Raw genomic sequence first — 20269 nt, 5'->3', positions numbered from 1 at the left:
ATTTTGGCGAAGCTCGGAAAGTGAAAGTCATGGAGACGAATCTTCATCAGTGATGATCAAGATGGGGCAATTTTGAAGGTCTCGGCTTAGTTGATTTGAGAATCATAAAGAGCAAATTGTCTTCAAGTTCAAGAGTTGTTTTACGGAAAGGAGTGTTTTCTTAAAGTTCTTCAATAAGAATATATGAGCTTCGCAGAAAGGGTGAAATAACATAATCAAGGACAATAATGAAGAGTTACGTTAATAATTTTTAGTGGTTATGTGTTTAATTGCTCATATGTCCAGAAAATTAAACTTTGTAGTTACCTGAAGTATCTTTGAAACTGTTTTTCTTCCTGATCCTGCTCAAATTCTCTTTTATTCTTCAATTTAGAGAATTTTTTCTTGCGTTTGAAATCTTTATGTTGAGGTTAGCTTAAAATGGACTAATTGACACTAAATTTTCTTGCTTTTCTACATTCTCCCTTTTGTAGCTAATTTAAGTTGTTTGAATTCCTCTTTTCTGATAACTTGGAATTTCTAGCTTACGATCGGTACCGTTACTTTTTTTATTCAGAAATTCATGAAGTCCTCTAAGCAGGAAACTCCTTAAACGTTGCGATTTTAGCTACATCCTTTATATAAGTTACAACTAGAAAATTTCATTCATCCGTAAAATTTGATATATCGCGACAATGCGGGTTTCTCATTGTTACGTTGAAGCAATCACTGGCGAATTATGGAGGTAATTTACACTAGTGCAATTATCACGATAATTTCCCTACTCTCCTTAGCAATGTTGTAACAAATTGAAACATTTTAATCTTGCGGCCGTATTCTGCGAGGATGTGATTTGTAAAAGTCTCTTTTTAACTACAATAAAAAATATACGGTACAACTTTAATAGGACATTCCTAGAATCAAGTTAAGCAAAAAGGTTTTGCCAAATCAAAATTTTATCAAATGGTTACCATCTAAGATGCATACATCTAATTTTATTATTGGCTTACACCCATCAATTATCCGATTTCTCAAAACTACTTGATTTTCTAGCGAAGCAGCATAAACTAACGATTTTAGGTATCCCCACAAAAAAAATCAAACGGATCTAAGTCCGGATATCTAGCAGGCGATAAGTGAAAACCGCTTGCATTAATTTTGTGGTTTTGACAAATTGTTTAATATCGACGCGAAACCAAACTGCAGTGCGCTGGTGTCTCATCATATATAAACCACATATCATTTCTTATCATTAATAGTATATACAGGCTTTGGGTTTGTTTCAAAAAACCATCCCATTCGTGAAGGAAACGCATAACAGGCTTTCGGCGTTCTTAAGTAATTACTAAAGTTTAAATTTTTGATATCTTGCAAGAAAGGAGTTGACAAACTATGAGACGTATCTAGCAAATGAAAAAAATACTTGTCATAAGTAATTGTAATGCTAAAAGGAAAAAGTGTGTTTTTATGAAATTTAATTTTTAGTTTTTTTTTCCGACACGTTCAGAAGGATGTAAGGGCTTGGAATTTAATTTTAATTCCTAAGACCAAGCGAATTAAAAAAAAATCAAGGCCGGAAAAAAATTCTTTTTAGTTGTTCTATTCGAAATTATTATGAAAGTTGCAAATATCTAAGAAGCGTTTTATGTAAAATTCTGACAGATCTGTCTCCTGGGCACACTCTAAGGGAACCACATATTTCATAAATTAAAGAGGTAGCGCAACTTAAAACTAGTTTTTTTAAAATCCAATACTGGATTTAAAAAAAACTCTCAATTTAGGTTATCAAGATATATGATGTAGGTACTCATAGAAAATTCCTATTATTAAGTATTTTGTTGCCGATGACAATCTTATCTCATCATTTTAAATATGAATGTTTTTCTTCACCTTTCGTCGAATTTATTTCACATTATTCGATAAACAGAACGCCTACGGTATATATCTTAATTAGTTTTCAATTTATTTAAGTGTTTCAAAAATCCACTCAAATGCTTCTTGACACCTGCAAATACCTTGGCTTATTATTAATGGTCCACCCAACGAAATATAAACAAATATTTATTTATTAAGATTGTTAAAATATTTTGGAAAATTAAAAATAAACAGCTTATGTTGCTATTTTTCTAGTGTGAAGAGCACTTTACTCATGGAGTTTTGCACGGTTTAAGTCTATAGATTAAGATATTATTGCTTCTGTTAATGCGATTACTGCGTTAGTAAGTTGGTGCACACCGACGGTTTAGTGCCCAATTTTGCATCGTAATGGTCAAACTCTCCATTATGTTTTTCTACATACCATTTTCAGTATTTTACTCATCAATAATATTAAAAGGAATACGTCAGCTTCGTATTAAAATAGTCATAAAACATAATAGTTGCCAATAATGGCACGTACTTGTCGGGAAGTTTTTACATAATAACATAGCGCTGACGAAAAAAATGTCTTAGGTTAAGTCATTTTTGTGAAAGAACTCGATGATTGTTTAAGGTGTCGATGATGGTGGCAATTAAGCTTAATAAATATCGCTTCAATTAGGCTAATTATGGGCAATTTTTGTTCATTTTCATTCTCTTTCAAGGATATTGTCCTGGAACTATAATGGTAGTAATAGTGATGCATCATAAGTAATTTTTTTATAAAATATTTAGTATGAAAAGGTTTTTATTAATAACTCCATAAGGTGACTAAAAGCTATTGGTTCCTATTGCAGCGAAGCGGCTCCTCGAGGTCATTCATGCAATGAATTTATTATCTTTGTCCAGGGTATACAGGGTAAATTTTTTAAAGTGTTACAAGGCGATTATTTTAAATCAGTTTATAGTGCGCTGGAAAAATTTTACGCAAATATTAAAGCCTAATGGGGCGCACCTTAACACTTTTTAGAATTATACAGGTTGGGAAAAAGAAAGTTATGACCACAATGCGAATTTTTTCGAAGGGTTATTGTATTATTTTTTAATCCCCCTCAATATTTAAAACATTTTCATGTGTCATACTCTATACATAACTTCAATTATCTTCGAGAAAGTGGCGTCTAAACTTTTATATTAATTAGGTTTTAACAATTTGTTTCTAAAGGCTTGAGATAAGGTCGAGGGGCTTGCGCCGAACTATTCTAATTTTGACATATCTATCATACGACAATAAAAACTGTGAAAATAAAAAAAATTGTGAAAATTCGAATTTTCCAAAAATCAAAATTTTTTAAATTAAAGCGTTAAATTAACTGGCGCCTCTGGTTGTGCCATTTCCATTTATTTTAGTCTTTTCAATAAATTCGATCGTTCTCGAATTTAAAAACTAGATTTGCTTCAGATTGCGCTTATTTTGTAACTCATAATTTTTAAATAATTTTAGTATTTGTTCATTGTTTCATTATCTAGTGCATACGCAAATACTTTATTAATCTAGTCCTAGACGAGTAAGTTAACGTTTTAAGATATAAATGAGGTGCAAAATCTTTTATTTTCTTATCGCAAAGCGTTTAAAATGTGCAATATTTAAAAATTTGAGCGAAAATTCGCCCTATCAAACGACCACCACTTTTTGACAAGAAGTGTGGAAAAGCTACTTAAGGTGTACCTGAAGTGCTTAAAAAAATTGACACTCTTCAAGTACCATATAATGGTAACGAAACTGGAACGCGAATTCAAGTATCGATCGGTATTCATTGATGATAGATGACTTGACAAATTAATCAGTTTCGCAAAAGTTTATTATATGCTCTGGTATCTTAGATCTTAATGGATGTTTAAGTATCGCACATACAGCGCGCTCGGAAAAAGGAAGCCAACACTTTAACCACAGATTGTGATAGTGCTGCATGCGAATTCCTGACTTATTCGTTATTGAGATATAGTAGTAAAGATATAGCAGTAAAAGCCCAACGAAAGCTTTGGGGTGGCAAAGGGGCGCATGAATCTAGAAAACGTAAGAGGATGTGGATTTTCTCTATGACTTTGAATTTTCGGCTATGCAGAATCCGAGGGCGAATGTATGTCCAAAATTTGAATTTTTCAAAAACTGCAGCTCATTTACAAACTGTACTGTTCACAAATTGATAAGGGCATTTTGCTCGCCAGCTCTTTTTGAGGTATCGTTTCCAGTGACTTTGTTCTGTATTGAACATTTTCTTATAGCTCTTTTGGATTTCTCTCTATTCCTCGACATATCTAAGACGACTCTCTATGCAATATTCATAATTGTGTTTCGCTCCCTATATTCTTCAAGTAAATAATTCTAAACCGCTATTAACATACAAGGGAGAATATGCGCAACGATTCTAAGCAAAATCTAATAAAACATCAGTGGCATTGACCAAGAGCGCTTATTGGCAAATTAACATGGGTCTCCTTTATTCTTCGGTGGTAATAAAACACTTTAATTTCTCACGCGTTTTGTTATGCTTAACACACACGAAACGTACGTGTGCATGAGAAAAGGATTTGCTTTTCATGCATACATCGCTACAGTTACTGTTTATATTAAAATACGAATTTTGAAAAGTTTTTCTTTTTTGGGACAAACTGCTTCAAGTCGAATGCATAATGCACGTGCAAACTGTACTAACGGCATTAAAGATGAATCCATGAATTGGTCTTTAGCAACCGTTGAAAACGAAAAACGTTTGAAATCAGGCCAACGGATATAAAGTTCGAGACGTTAATTTCGTTTCTTGAAAATTCCAATTGCCATATCGTGATCTTAGCCAACACAGAATCGTAATTATACACTATTCATGTCGCCGGTTTTCTGTCTTAGGGAAATTATTTCAAATATGAAATAATCAGGCAACAAAAATACCTAAATCAGGACCATATGACTACCACACTGTATCGCTGTAGAGAAACCCGCACTTGAAAACCACTTGGATTGATAAAATAATAACAACGTTCTTGATAAACGGGGAAAAACAACTCTATATAAGTATTTACGAGCAGTATCTCATTTGACCAATCTAAGTGTTTGAAGATAGAGCAGCATGAAAGTGGTATTTGTCTTAGTTTTGTGTGCCAGTGCGGCTCTGGCCCAACACGAACCCCATTTTGCCGAAGGGAAGAATACCATAGTGCACTTGTTTGAATGGAAATGGTCGGATATTGCCGCTGAATGCGAGAATTGGTTGAGCAAGAAAGGATTTGCAGGTGTTCAGGTACTTATTCTTGCAAACTGCATGGGTATTAAAATACAATTAGCTGGCGAATGAGCGAGCTTGGGATTTTTAGGACTGTGAGCATCAACAGCTCATAGATTTCTGATTGATGCTTTGAAAAAAGATATATGAGTGTGATGTAAATTTTCTATATTCCCAAGAACTCTTCAGCACCGAACATCTGTGTGTAAAAAATATCGAATATATTATAGTTAAAATTAGCCTGGATAATCATAATAACTAAAATTCGGCTAAGCTAAGTTAAATCCTATCCACAGGTTAAATGTGTGTCGTTAGCCATCTTCATTTCATTCTATCCATCCCTTTTTGCACATCATCGAGGTGTGCTCAAAATGCTAAAACGATCCCTTTTTGCTCATGTTGAGAAATTTACCAGAACAAGAAGAACAATCTAATAAGTGGAAGGCTATTGCGAACTATACGGATCAGAGTCCGGTGAGTCAACAATGGATTATTTACATCTTAAAAATGTTTTTTTTTGTACCCTAATCGATTTTGCGTAGGGGGTGATACGCTTCAGTTCGTCAAACAATTTAATTTGCCATATTTTATAAGGAAAAAATGTGAACGCGGAATTATGAGAAAATCCAGAAGCGCTTTCTCAGCGAGAAAAAAGTTTCAGGAAACTTTGGTCACAACAGATATTGAAATGTCTTTTATACATAATCGGAAAAGCTCCTGGTAGCTACGGAACGACTTTAATGTAAATTCCTTGTGGATATAAAAAATTTGGAAATTTCAATACTGGAGCACTTTTTCACAAGAAGAACAAAAAATTTAATATAGACTCCAATCTCCGTTTCGCTAACAACAATTTTTAGAAGATGTGACGTTTTTATTACAAAGGAAATCTTCAAAAGACCCCCCCCCCCCTTTCCGCTTTATCTTCTTGTCGGCCGAATTAGTGTAGGATTTGCCGAGGAGCTTACCCACTAAAAACTTTAGAAATTGAAAGAAAGTACCCTAACTATCTCCCTCTTCTGCGGACTCGGGGAACTGGTCCCTGAGGGGTGATTTTATCGCCAGCGTAAGATAAGATTTTTTTTTGCTGGTCTTCTGCTGTTTCTCCGTGTTGATCCCCCATATCGCGCCTCTAACGTGTATTTTGCCTGAAGGGCGCATAATTTTCCTTTTGTGGTGATGCAGAAAATCCGTGTGCTTTACCTGCGGACCACTCATCCATTGGATAATCACGTCCAATCTCGCTTTACTTCGGTGGTCGTACGGGATCCGACAGACCAATATGGTACCCGGCCAGATTTTGTAGATACGATAGAGACCTAGTATTAAAATTAAGAAAAAAATCTAGAAGTGGAACACTTTATTGTGAGAGTCAATAATTTCCGAATCTTTTGTCTCCAACAGCTCATAATCCTTCTTGAATTTTTAAAACTAGCTCATCAGTTTCTCAAACATTAGAGTTTTCTGTGGATATAACAAAGATGTACAATTTGACTTTTTAAATTATCCAGAGTTGGAGTACTTTTTCCCATAGGGATAAATAATTAGATATATTTTCTCCTCAGAAACTTTAAAATTTATTAGGTATGTTGAAAGCTGGCTGATACGCTTCTATGATCAAACACTCTAACGATCGCTTTTGTGTGCTATATATAAAAATTTTGAAAAATCTAGAGCAGGATCATTTAATTCCAAGTTATCGACGTTTTAGTTACAGACGCTTTTGTGTCTCCATTTGTTAGAGACAAAAATCCCCGTTCAAAGGGATATTTTTATGTGCATTTAGATTAGCTTGATTTATGTTAGCAGGGGACAAAAAATTTACCTTCTAGTCTACTAATGGGTAGCCAGAGTCTCGTAGGTAAATCGTGAGGTAACATAAATTTCAGGTGACTTGAGTAGTTAAGCATACATTTGAATCAAATTTTAGTGGTTTGGGATGTTTGTTTGCATAAAGTTAAAATTTTCGTTGTAAATCTTAAAAGAAAAAAGATCATCTGATGACGAATTTAGTCAAAATAATAATATATCTTAATTTTTGCCCTTTCGCTCGATTTAACAATAAGTTTCTTAAAAGTCACATCAGCATTTCACAACATTCTTTTTCTTTGGGCGATTAGATTTCCCCACCCAGCGAAAGTGTAGTGGTTGATGGCAGACCGTGGTGGGAAAAATATCAACCAGTGAGCTATATACTCGACAACAGATCTGGAAAAGAGAAAGATTTAGCTGACATGATTAAACGTTGCAACAACGTGGGAATTAGGTAATAATTACTAAAACGACATTTAATTTGGACTCAACTCAAAACTCACAGAATCTATGTCGACCTTGTGGCGAATCACATGGCTACATCAATAGGTCAAGGTAGTGCTGGAGACACTTGCGATCCATCAACCAAAGACTATCCAGCAGTTCCTTATCACTCCGACAACTTTCATACCAGTTGTGATATTAATTTCGATGATGCAACTTCTATTAGAAATTGCGAACTTTCAGGTAAATCTCTTCAATTTTCATCAATAATATTCTTTAGAATGTTTTTATTAGGCCTAAAAGATCTTGACCAAAGTCAGTCCTATGTAAGAGAGAAGATTGTTGAATATATGAATCACCTTATCAGCCTTGGAGTAGCCGGATTTCGAGTCGATGCAGCCAAGCACATGTGGCCAGATGATCTATCAGCCATGTTTTCAAGCATTAACGAGCTAAATACTGATTTCTTCCCTGAAGGTTCTAAAGCCTTTTTCTACCAAGAGGTTATTGATACTGGAACTGATCCTATTAACAATAATGATTATACCAGCTTCGGAAGGGTTTGCGAATTCAAATATGGAGCTGAACTTGCGCCCTGCTTTAGGGGAAGCAACCTTCTGATGTACCTGAATAGTTGGGGCACAGAGTGGGGGCTTCTGGAGGGTGCTAACACCTTAGTCTTCATAGACAACCACGATACTGAAAGAACCAATTCAGGCTACTTGAACTACAAAGAAAATAAGTCCTACAAAGCTGCCATTGCTTTCATGCTAGCCCACTCATACAGCGGTATAACCAAGGTCATGTCATCGTATGATTTTGATAATAGTGACCAAGGTAAGTTTCAATACAATATCAAATAACAATCATATCATATCAAATTACAACAATTACTCAAATTGTGCAGGTCCCCCTGCCAATGGAGACGACGTCCTCAGTCCAGGCTTTGCCGAAGATGGTACATGTACCAATGGCTGGATCTGCCAACATCGTTGGTCACCAATTTTCAACATGGTTGAGTTTAGAAATGTGGTAGCCGAAACTGAATTGACCAACTGGTGGGTTGGAGGAGACAACCAAATTGCTTTCAGTAGAGGTGACAAAGGATTTATCGCCATTACAACGGAAGGAGATATTGATACTAGCATTCCAACTGATCTACCTGATGGTACCTATTGCGATGTGATTTCTGGAAGCTTCGTCGATGGTAAATGCACTGGGAAGAGTGTCACTGTGAGCGGAGGTCAAGCTCAAGTCCAGATCTTCAGTGGAGATTTTGAAGCTGCACTTGCTTTACATGTCAATGCTAAATTGTAAATTTTAGAACAATAAATATAAGGTTTGTAAGATACTTAGGTGTGACTATTTTCGTTTTTCTTCATTTTTATTTAACCATGGCTGACGATGAGTGAAGGAGGAAGAAACGCGTATAATGACGTTGATCAATCAACAAATCAAAAACATTGCAGTTCATTGATTGATAGAAAGTAATCTAATCTTGTTTGTAAAGGATCAGTCTATCTATATATCAAACGTTTATCTATAAATTCTTTAATTTACTGTTATTTTTCAGTTATTGCTAAATCAGAGATGTACTGAAAATGGTAAAAAAAGGAAATCTTTTTCACAACGTGAGGCCAACACGAATGATTCGTGTCGTTCAACAACTGTTTGCCTAACTTCTGCCCTTGGGAACGTTCGACGCTGCTGATGTTTGCTCAGTTCTTCTAATCCTCAAAACTTCTGTTAATAGAATTTTTAATTTAATTTTAAAAATCAGGGCTGTATTGGGCTGATAGGCTTGAATAGGCACATGAACGTTTACTAGGTGTTTAAGCGACATGCCACGCCTAACATCATCTAAAAATATTTTACGTTTTGTCTCTGATGAGGTAATTACATGAATCATTCCGTGTATTTATTCTCAGGCCTGATAGCTCAGGCTCAAAGAAGCTTTTCTTGCTGGTTATCCCCATCCATCAAACTTGGACCACAAAGCAGATTTTTCTTTGGTCCGCTAAATAAACTTTTATTTATCCACTAAAACTTGTAATTCCTTGTTATCATATGCAACCAAACTTTGGGTTGACCTTTAATTTTTTTCTGTAACTCGCTCGATCGAAGACAAACTGGGGGCGGCAACTCTCCCTCGAACCAGCACCGCCCCCGTAGGTGGGGGTGGCGGATGTTCGTTCATGCGCCAAAATCAATATTTCTTCTATGTTTACCTATATATGAAATTGCACTTATCGGGATAAAGTAATCCTTTTATGGATTAAATAAGAGGGTACTGGGAGGAAATTGGAAATCCTGAATGTTGCAGTTTGTTTGATTTGATGATGGATTAGAGAAAACTTAGCTATTTCCTTGCAAAATTTAGTTTTCCGCAAAAAGACACTAACATAGTGTTGTACTAAGCGCCATAGATGAATGTTTTAAGCTTGGAATTTTTAGCGTTTCCGGTGAAGAACGTAGAGTAAATATGAACTGAGATATCAAATTACTGAATGGAAATTTGCAAACGATCTGCTTTGCGGCAATTCCATCGGTCGCAATTAATTATTTCAGTTAGATTTGACGAGATCGGGCAAAATTGTGCATAAATAGCTTCAAAACGAAGCAGATAATTGTAGAAATTAAGCAAACAATGAAATGTAATTTTGGACTGTGAGTGAAGATCAATATGTTGATATAGTATGTAACCAAACGTAATTTCTTGTTTAATTTCTTCAATTATCCGCTCTATTTTCCGACCATTTATGCTCAGTTTAATTCTCTATCTGTAACACTCAATTGCAACAATTGGAAGGGCCGCAAATCTACTTTGCAGCCCTCCCATCATACCCATTTATGCGTAAACTATTTCCAATTTCAAACTATTTCCCGCAGAAAATGAATCTTCTTTTCAAATGGACAAATATAGGAGCGACAACTAGGTTGATGACACCACCGTGGAGGTATTCACATTTAAGGTCATAAATTGAAAATCCCATATAATACATAAATATTTGCTCTGTTGAACTATCAACACCATTAGTGCAATCCAGATTCATCTGCAAACACCAATGGTTATACCGTAAATAGAGTGAGTATACCTATTTCTTAAGTCACGATTGAGATGTTAAAATTAATTCAACAACGTAAATCAGTCGGTCGACTGTAAAAGAGAAAATTGCCCGGCAAAATTGTCGCTTTGTGCTGTTCATTGCCATCGAAACTCGAATGCATTGTATGATAAACACTCTCTATAAATATATCGTTCGACGATAATGACACCTTAAGACTGCAAAAATGCAGTAATGCAGATACAAGTCAAGGAAAATACGTTCAACACTAACAATGGATAGATAAATTATTATTTATTAGCGCCAAATATTCAAAGTTATCCCCAATTGAACGACACACACACACAGACCGAGACAAACAACTTCCGCCCTCGAGGGAAACTGTCAAAGGGACACAGTTTCACCCTCGCGTCTGAACAAGGGGTAGGTCAAGTGCCATTCAGCCCTGGAACAATTCAAGTTGTCCCGAAACCAAAAGATGAGTGGATTTGCATAAATTTCATAAGGCCCTTTAAGTTTAATTCGAAAAGGATTTGAATTTCATTTTGACGGGATTAAAAGTTTGGTTTCATAGGGAATTGGTTTTATAGGAACGCTCAAGAAGGATGTCGTTTGATCGCTCAAATTCCAATTACCATAATGTGTTCAGAAGAACTTTAAAAAAAAACACCGATAATTTTCATGGTAAAAAAATCAGCAAGTGATTTATGAGTTTTTTTATGAAAAAAAATCCCTCCGAGATAGAAGAACGCAGGTGCTTTTATGATATGATAATATACATCGCATAATGGCATGATGGCTGATTGGCCTTCACAAGAGAGGCAATAGATTAAAGGATGGATACACTCAAGAACCAATTGCTTTATAGAGCTACATGATAGAATGCCCCTGTTGCAGGTCTTGAAGGTTAAACCAGCAGGATTTTCTATCGAATGAATTAGCAATTCACATTGCAGCCATGGAGAGTGCGAGCAGCAGATGTAGCTGCGGGACGTTCTGAATAGCTAGTAATGGCTATTAATTTAAGTTGACTAAAAAACACTTGAATTTTTGATCAGATACAGCTGCTGAAGATTCTGATTAGTATTGTCAGATATTGGCCAAGGTTTATTATATAGGGGCTGCATTTGGACGACGCAAGTATGATGAATGTGCACAGATTGGTTAGTATAGGGTGTGGCGAAGTATCTGCCATCATCCATAAATTTTCTAGTAATAATGACAACAATGAAAGAAATCAGGGTACTCTTATTCAGGAAGGTGGCGGCGTAAGTACATGTGGTAATTGTCGAAGTAATCGCATGGGTGACAGCTATCCAGTGCATTTGATGCCAATAATTCTGAAGGAGTCGTCCCAAAAATGCTCCAATTATATCTTAATAACATGTTGGGTAAGTGCAATAAGTGGGGACAAGAATCAGATTTCCGTCTGCATGAAGCGATAGTTCGCTGAGTATTCCACCATTTGGTCTAGATGAAGGACTCTTTCAGTTCCCGAGATATTTTGTCCCAAAAGACAAACACTTCAAAGTAACTAGTCACAGTCTAATCTCTCAATCAGTACCTCTTGATATATTTTACGTCACTATTCTAAGCGCTTTAATGGTGCTGATACCCAGTTTCATAAAGCAGATCTGCTATTGCACATGTCTCTCTTAATAATATAATTTCCTCCTACGAAACTCGTTCATTCAATAAATCTCGTTTACAAACGACGGGTAAGTAAGCATCGATAACCATCAAGAAATAATTTTGCAAAATATGGGTTGCTCAAGGTATAATAATTCGTGCGAGCTGAAGTTATTACAAAATTTGACCTTAGCTCGAGTGACAGTTAAAGATGACTTCAGTACTGGCAAACGCAGTCTTATTATTGGTAATAAGTCATTGATTGGTCTCTTAGAAATTATTTTTTGCCCTTATTGTCCTTATTTGCGTTCTTGGAAATGTTCGTCAATTAGGCAGCCAAGGTAGTCAGAATAAGGAGGGATAAGCTGTTTTAACTAAATAAATAAATTCGGAAAGCTGAGATTGCTGCACGTTTAATTCCCATTAGCTACCAAGCAGTTGTGAATTCAATAGCAGATTACGCATTAACACCCCTATTTGGCCATCTCCTAATTTACTCTCTTTAAGAAACAATGGATTTTGCTATGAGAACAATTTGTAATCGTCCCTATTACCATGAGATGGGATTACATCCTCAATATTCAATGCAGTTCAGGCATTCTTTCGAAGTTTCTTCAAGCTAGAAACCATCAATCTTATCCAAGTTCATAGTTCGTTATGGTTGACTAACAGAATTCGATTTAAACGTGCATTAACTGTAATAAGCTGTAATAAACACACAGATTTCATGAAGACGAAGAAGCAGCAGAAGAAGACGAATAGAAGATTGCAGCAGCAGAATGGATGGGCAAATAGTAATTTCGACACAAATATCTTTTTTTCTCGTACCAACTGTGATGCCATGCATGGGTTTCATGGTTCTCTGCCTTTTCTGTCTCAGGATTCTGATTAATACTGAAAGATAAGAGCAGTGTGTATATAAATTGTGTAATTTGGGTGAAATATTTATTATAAGAGGATTATTACGAGTTTGTTCTTTGATGGATGTGTCGCAAATACGTGGACAGACAGGACTTGGTCGTGTGGTGGTTTCGGGCGTAAGATCTTGAGTATTATATCATTGTGCAAAGGGGTCAGTAATGACTATTATTCACTTGATTTTTCCTGATGAAGAAGCCCTGAAAAAAACTTATTTCTCTATTTATTTGAGGACCTAAAGTAAACACTACAAGATGAGTTTTTGTTATAATATTTTGAAAATAAGAACTATTACAGGGGCTGATGGAAGATCTGTAGCTCTTATCTTTCGAATATTTTGGGAATAAGGACTTGGCCCAGAATCTGTAGACTTTATTCTTAGGACTACTGATGGCAGTGATCATTTCCCGAAAAGTTCTTCGAAAATCCTATGATTCCTAGGCATATGGTGATTACCGTAAGCTTCCTCCAGTCAAGATTTAATTACGATGTTATTCATTAAAGGAAAAATCATAATCCATCACATCATCATTGAGGCCAACACATTCGTTTGTGCACCAAAATATTATTTTTATTGGCAGAGCCCCATTCTGATGGATATTTTTACTTGGACGGGCCTTTCTGGTTTAAAAGTCTCTACAATTCACTTAACATTTAAGAACATCCAGAATCCTTTAGATTCGTTTATATAGATCATCACAAAATAATGTTAGAGTGATGGGCGTTTTTTGCTGTAGTGATAACAAATCATGTAGCTCCTTTCACTGTTGTTCAAAGGTTAAAGCGAGCGCTACTAACTTCTCTTATGATAAGGGATCAGCAGTAAACATAAAATATTTCATGATAAAGAAAAGCAGAAACATTTCTTAGATTCGCATGTTGAAAAAAGCCAAGCTGAGTGGGACACGTTTTCTGTCAGATTACGAATATCATGATTCTTCTTGAATTGGGTTACCCGGTGGACTAGTGTGCTTACCAAATTAAGCTAATTTGTTTCTTCAATGCCATGCCGTTTTTCCCTCAAATGAAGCCATCAATCAAATATTACCAGATAATATTTGATTAAATTTTATACATTTGTCAAGTTTTATCTAAATTTGTCTCCTTTCGCATGTTCCCTTTACTGTCTGGTTCACTGTACCAAACTAGTGATTTCTGCCAACATCATGCATTCAAGATATTGCTTGATAATGGCAATAAACTTATCTGCAAATTGACAAGCAGTAAAGAGGATTTAATAACTCGTGACGTTATTACTGAAGAAATGAATGTTCAGGATGAATGTCAATTAGCACACTGTAAGGTGTTAAGGTTCACAGAAGAAAGTAGGAAATTATAAGTTTTTCGATAATAACTGAAGACATTCAAGCTTTTACCTTTGTGCTTATGCAATATCCGGGGTGGGATATTTCTTCTGCTATTTTTTCGCCCGAAACAGTCTAATACGTCACACGATATTGGTGTTTGAGTATTGCGGTCATAGCGCTCGCAGGTCATTGTGATCTTAATGGTCATGATCATCTTGCCATTGAATATTTATAATAGATCCAATTATTTTTAGTAGAAATCGTAAGTGGTTTAAGCCTTTGAAAATAAAAGGAAATTAATCGCTTTTGCAAATACTTACTTCGCCTTGCTCAATAAACTTCTGTTTAAGTTTCCGCTCAACTAATGACATCTAAAAGCCTCGTTTCATAATTCATATTCGTGAATGCTGCATGTAGAATACATACATAATTTAATTAAATCTAATTATATTTTAAATATCGCAATTTGTTATTAATTTTAAGAAACTGATGGGAATATGGTATTTGTGTTGAGCAAGTACCGGTTGCGCAGAAATCGGAAACTCATTGGAACCTCGAGTTAGAACTTTACTTTTATCGCTACTTGACGCGAATCCGAATAAATATCTTCATAAAAAAAATAAGCTTTAGATTGTCGAGATCTCTTTGAGACGATGACCGGTTGCGTACGAGGATAGTCCCAGAAGTATCCAATCTGACATATAGATGGCGATTTTTTGTTAAAAATTTGCTTATATTACAGAAACCTAACCTTAAAAAGCTTATGTGTAAAGTATGAGGGTCCCACGTTGATTTGTATCCTTTTTGATGTGATTCAATACTTTCATTTGAAAGGTTTTAGTCCATCCAACTTCAAAGAGGAGTTAGATTCTACTCCGGGAGAATCTGCTCCTTCGTTAACAACCGTAAAATGTTGAGTGACAGTATTTAAACGCAGTCGTACGAGCTGCCAAGGCTAACTCCGAAGTGGTCAACCCAATGAACTGACCACTCCAGAAACTGCGGTTAAAACCCACAAAACCGTACTGGAAGACCGTCGGCTAAAATTGTGCGAGTTAACAGACATAATAGGTATTTCAAGAAGAACTGTATGTCGCATTTTGACTGAACAATTGGATATAAAGAAGCTGTGCGTAAGATGGGTGTCATAGTTGAACAAAAACTCAAAGGGAAGAATCGTCTCCGAAGAAAGCGAAAACCGTTCCATTTACAGGAAAGATGATGACGTCAGTTTTTTGGGACGCACGTGGGATAATTTTTATTGACTACATCCCTAAAGGAAAGGCGATAAACGGAGAATATTATACAAATTTATTCCAGCGTTTGAGTGAAGAAATTAGGAAAAAGCGACCGCATTTGACGAAAAAAAATCTCGCTTCATCATGACAACGCACTTTGTTTCGAACTTTTTCCTCATCCACCCTATTTACCAGATTTAGCTCCTACAGATTATTTTCTATTTCCAAACTCATAATGTAATATTTTCCAATTTTTTTTTCTTTAAGTGTTAAGTAGACTTCTGGGACCATCCTCGTAACAGTATAGTAAGTATGTTCTCGACGTCAAATTTCCAGCTACATGTAATTTATTCTTCTCGCCTATAACGCGTTTACGTGTCATACCTTTATCACCTCCACTTAAGCTTTAATAAATTATTGCAAACAACCTGGAAATCAAACTGAATTCACGTAAATAATTCCTGAAAAGCTTTTCGTAAACGTAAAATAGTTCCACAGTTCATATCAACCACTGCTTCTTTTTCAGGTGAGAAATTAATTTTGAGGCGTGCTATTCAATGGTTGAACCTTAATTCATCGCACCTTAACGCCCTTATGTTCGTTTATATTAAAAAGGTCTTAGAATCCTTTGATCCTTTGTCAGGTCTATAAATACGGACCAGCGTCAAATGTAAGCTCGCATGATGTTGGTTATAATATACTCGTATAACGAATGTAATCTCAATATGTTCACACTTAATGATTACGATCTAATAGGTTAAAGTTGTTAAGTAACTGACTGCACACAAATAATGAAGTGAAACAACTTTTAATAGAAATGCTTATGCTCCCTAGACGACAACAAAGCAAATTATGGTAATTAAATGGTACGGCTTTTTCTACAACAGATCCTGTTAGAGATTTTTACCAGTGGCGAGGAGAATGGATGTGTTGTCAATAGTGTTCAATCATTAAAGTTAATAAAACACGATTTTTTTTTTTAGGAATTTCCGGTCAGTCATTATACATGAACGCAGCACGCGTAATGAGGACCTAGAAGGACGGCTAAAGAGAATTAAACATAGATCTTTTTACATAGAATGAATAAAGACATAGAAACTTGAAGCTATATAATTACTATAATTTCCATTAGGAAGTATACGTTTCCATTCCAAAGTCAATCAGTTATGAGATCAAAAAGAAGAAAGAGCTCCCAATCTTCCCGGCGGTTCTCATATTATATTTTGCGGAAATCTTCGCCACTAATCCTCTCGCTTTTTAAGGACAATCATCACTGACATCTCTAAGTCATTCTCTGTTACCAAAAGGGACTGAATGGCTCATATAGCGCCCCATTGATGATGAACTGCATTCAAAGGCTTTGAGAAGCCGCCTCGGTCTTGCGCAATGTGCTATGATCAAGACCATGTTTATACAGGACCAAAACCACCGCTGAGTCTACAAGAAGAATACCAAATCGTTGGTTTGGTCACTGTTAGCGGAGCAGGCTGAAGTTTACCTTAATCACATTACAATTGAATTGATCAGGGATCTCAATCCTCAAAGAAAATTCTTCTTCATCTAAGTTTTCCACGAGTCACATTCGATCATCCTGTCAGCAGAGTTAATAATTCCAGAGTTTTGTTAACAAATCAGGCTACTGCATCGAGGGATATATCTCTAACAGCAAGCAATTTGTCGAAATATCAATGTTTTTTGGACTCAGTAAAAACTATCTATTTTCTTCAGGAAAGTGATTGTTGTTGTCAGTTTTGGCCTCGCTCAGCTCCAAAAAATCCCAAATTCCCACAAATTCTAGTTCCATGCTCTACTACCTAAAAACTTTAACCCGAATTCACATACATGATTCCACGTGCAAAATTTCTTGAATCCCATGCTGAAAATATCTCTCAACAAATTCTATTCTTAGGTCTATGGTATAATAATATTTACCTGTCTGTATTCGCCTTGCTTTGCCTTGAACGAAACAAACCGTTTGGGGGATGAATCCAAATCGGCCACCAACCCGGTCGATACACGGGGCTGACGTGTCGCTCCATGAATATTTTAGCATATGCTTGCTTTGTAAATGGAAAAATCTTTGTGAGGGTTGTATTTAGCCCGTGGATCGATTCGGAATCGGGCTTTTCAAATGTTGCATGCATCCGATTTTATTGATAAAGTCAGAAAATGATTAGGTTCATATCCAGTAAACCTGCCGCAAACTACTCAAAAAACGGTTATTCAATTGCAATTAGCATACGAGTGTACCTACCTGCTCTTAATTTGGGCACTAGAAATTGCTGCCTTTTTAAGTATAAATTAATAATATTTTTATATATATTTTTTAATAATTTTAAATAAGCGATAAAATTTCAAATTACTCAATCAAAGTAGCTAAATTAGTAACTAATAATAACTAAATAATTACGTAATATCTGTAATTATAACTGTATTATGCAATGAGCTAAAAATGTAGTAGCTCTTAACGCGCAAGCGTCGAACATTACGCACGAGCGTCAGGCGAGCTCGGCACTCACGCCCGTATTTTAAAAACTTTCTTGCGAGTTACGTACACGGATTTTTCGCATGGGCATGGACTATATAAAAAATTGTTCAAAGCCTCTCCGACTGCGAATCGAGCCAAAGGCGTGCCGGCGACACTTCGTCTTTACAGATCTGCAGATGATGACTTTCATCAGGACCGCGTAGGCGATGCTTTTGGTTGATTTGAGGTCCATAATCGGTGTTTGGTCATTATACCTAATGAAGCCGGTTTTCTTTCATAAAATATCATTTTTCGTGTTAGCTCTATGTAGGATTTATTAATGTTCAGCTTCTTTTTATCTGTAATTTTCCTCCTAACGCACGTATGTGTTATCATTTGTTTTTACGACTACTATCTCCGTTTGTTACGTTTACTTTCGTTGATGGTCGTAGGAAACTTTTTATCAGCAATGCGCCACAATACCTGCCACGAAAGTGGGATAATAATCTAAATTTACTGTGACGATTATATTCGCTTTGGTCCTGTACCCACTTGGCTACAGTCTTCCCGCAGGAAACCATTTGGATAAGCAATTTGGGTCGGAGGGACACAAAGAACATCCCCCTTAAAATAACTGCCCTGCCGCCCGTGGCGTCTTGAAAACGAAAATTCAGGCAACTTCTGCAGATGCCCTGGAGTTATACGTCCGGTGCACCCTAACTCAATTTCGAGTTCTTGTCAGTTTAAATAAAGGTCTGAATGGAAGGGAAGAAACCCAATTTTGGTGTTTAAGGCTATTGCTGTATATCGACGTTAAACACAGAAATTTCCGAGAATTATTGTTGATCATCTGTTGAGTTTCTACCTGTAACCTGAACGTCATGAATACATTATAAGAATCGCGCAAATTGATTCACTACATGGAAATTACTGTCATGGAAATGATTTCGTTCTAAACCTTTCCTATCAATTAACAAGTTCAGGTCAGCGTTATGAGGTAATATTCGTCAAGGCTTTGATAATGAACTCTTAAAAACGGTGACCTTAGACGCGTAAGTTGATGCTTTAAATCATTTATAGACTTTTTCTTGCAGGTGAACGTATAGCTATGTTAAGTAAAAATTAATATACTCGTATTAGAGTCACGTTTTTTCCCCTGAAATCAATGTTGCTAATGGTTTTATGTCTTTTGGCGGTGGCTTAATAAGCGAGAAACATGTGCGTTAACTAATAGAATTTTTTTCATGAAGACGAGCTAAGGAAAAATGATTACATCAGGGGTTATTAGATTAAAGTATTTAGGCAATAGCATTAGCGTTTTTTGTGTTACTCGTGTTAAGCTGCATACGCAGCGTTGATTAATGCCTTTGCAAATCCGGGATCTGGAAAAAATTTAAATTAGCGTTTAAATGCTAATTAAAATGTTAATTATTGGCGTCATTAATTGTGACATGACACTGATGATTAATCTATTATTTTGCAAAAAATTGTAAGAGGAAACTAAAACCAAGAACACGTCTATCCAATGCTAGAATATTCTCTCACTAGCACTGATTGAAGTCTCAAAGCTTTTCAGAATTTTCTTCATTTTGATCAGAATTCTTCTATAGTTAAAGACTTCACCGTGAAAGCTAGTCCCCAGTTCCAGTTAATATTCAATTCCTCGGAGGTTTACCCTGAAGAAGGAATAATCGCAATCTTCCATCCTTATTCCATCAGCTGGCTCTCCATTAATTCACGAAAACTTTAGGGCCGATTATAATAATTTTATTTTGTAAGAGTTTGTGCAGAGGTAGGTAGACCGAGTGTGAAGTAAGAAGTAAAATTGCAAAATCGACTTGCAGAGCAAATTTCATATTTCAAATTTTACATTGTTTGCAAATTTCTATGAATTTTTTAATGAAAATACTCGTGAAATGCACTTAGTGGATCCAAACCAGATGCCCTTCATCACTGCTTCTGAGAGCAAAGGTCGCTTTCCAACTAGGACCGGAAAGTTCGGGAAGTTGTTAGTTAGTAAGGAGAATTTGCATGTTTAAACCCATTGAATCCTCAAGAGATAAGAATGTTTCCCGCGGAAATTTCCTTAGTTTCTGCAAGGATCCTTAAGAATAACTTTATTGTAATTAAAATCTTACAATCCCCATGGAATGTAAAAGGCTCAAATTAATGCTTAATAAATTATTCATTTCTTCCATTTTGATCTCGTATACCTTTGTTTGCGATTTGTTAACAAAAATTATCACTGGCCTGCCTCAGTTGCTAAAGCAAT

The 20269-nt window shown here is 35.9% G+C and overlaps 1 protein-coding gene across 1 annotated transcript; it reads left to right on the top strand.

The window, feature by feature from the left end:
- The first annotated feature begins 4925 nt into the window (after nucleotides 1-4925).
- On the top strand, nucleotides 4926-8724 carry LOC136412321 (alpha-amylase-like). The gene is made up of 5 exons (XM_066395349.1): nucleotides 4926-5135; nucleotides 7238-7383; nucleotides 7435-7616; nucleotides 7668-8210; nucleotides 8281-8724. Exons 1-5 carry the CDS (start codon nucleotides 4965-4967, stop codon nucleotides 8688-8690), a joined length of 1452 nt encoding a protein of 483 aa, XP_066251446.1. The 5' UTR covers nucleotides 4926-4964; the 3' UTR covers nucleotides 8691-8724.
- Nucleotides 8725-20269: the final 11545 nt, after the last annotated feature.

Source organism: Euwallacea similis, chromosome 11, assembly GCF_039881205.1.
Source record: "Euwallacea similis isolate ESF13 chromosome 11, ESF131.1, whole genome shotgun sequence".
Taxonomy (NCBI): Eukaryota; Metazoa; Arthropoda; class Insecta; order Coleoptera; family Curculionidae; genus Euwallacea; species Euwallacea similis.
This window is presented reverse-complemented; position numbering and strand designations above follow the sequence as displayed.

Bases quoted from the DNA above. Each gene is read 5' to 3' on its own strand.
- LOC136412321 (XM_066395349.1), top strand. From the start codon at position 4,965: ATGAAAGTGGTATTTGTCTTAGTTTTGTGTGCCAGTGCGGCTCTGGCC. The intron at 5,136-7,237 runs GTACTTATTCTT...TTGGGCGATTAG, and splicing joins AAGGATTTGCAGGTGTTCAG to ATTTCCCCACCCAGCGAAAG. The intron at 7,384-7,434 runs GTAATAATTACT...CAAAACTCACAG, and splicing joins TGCAACAACGTGGGAATTAG to AATCTATGTCGACCTTGTGG.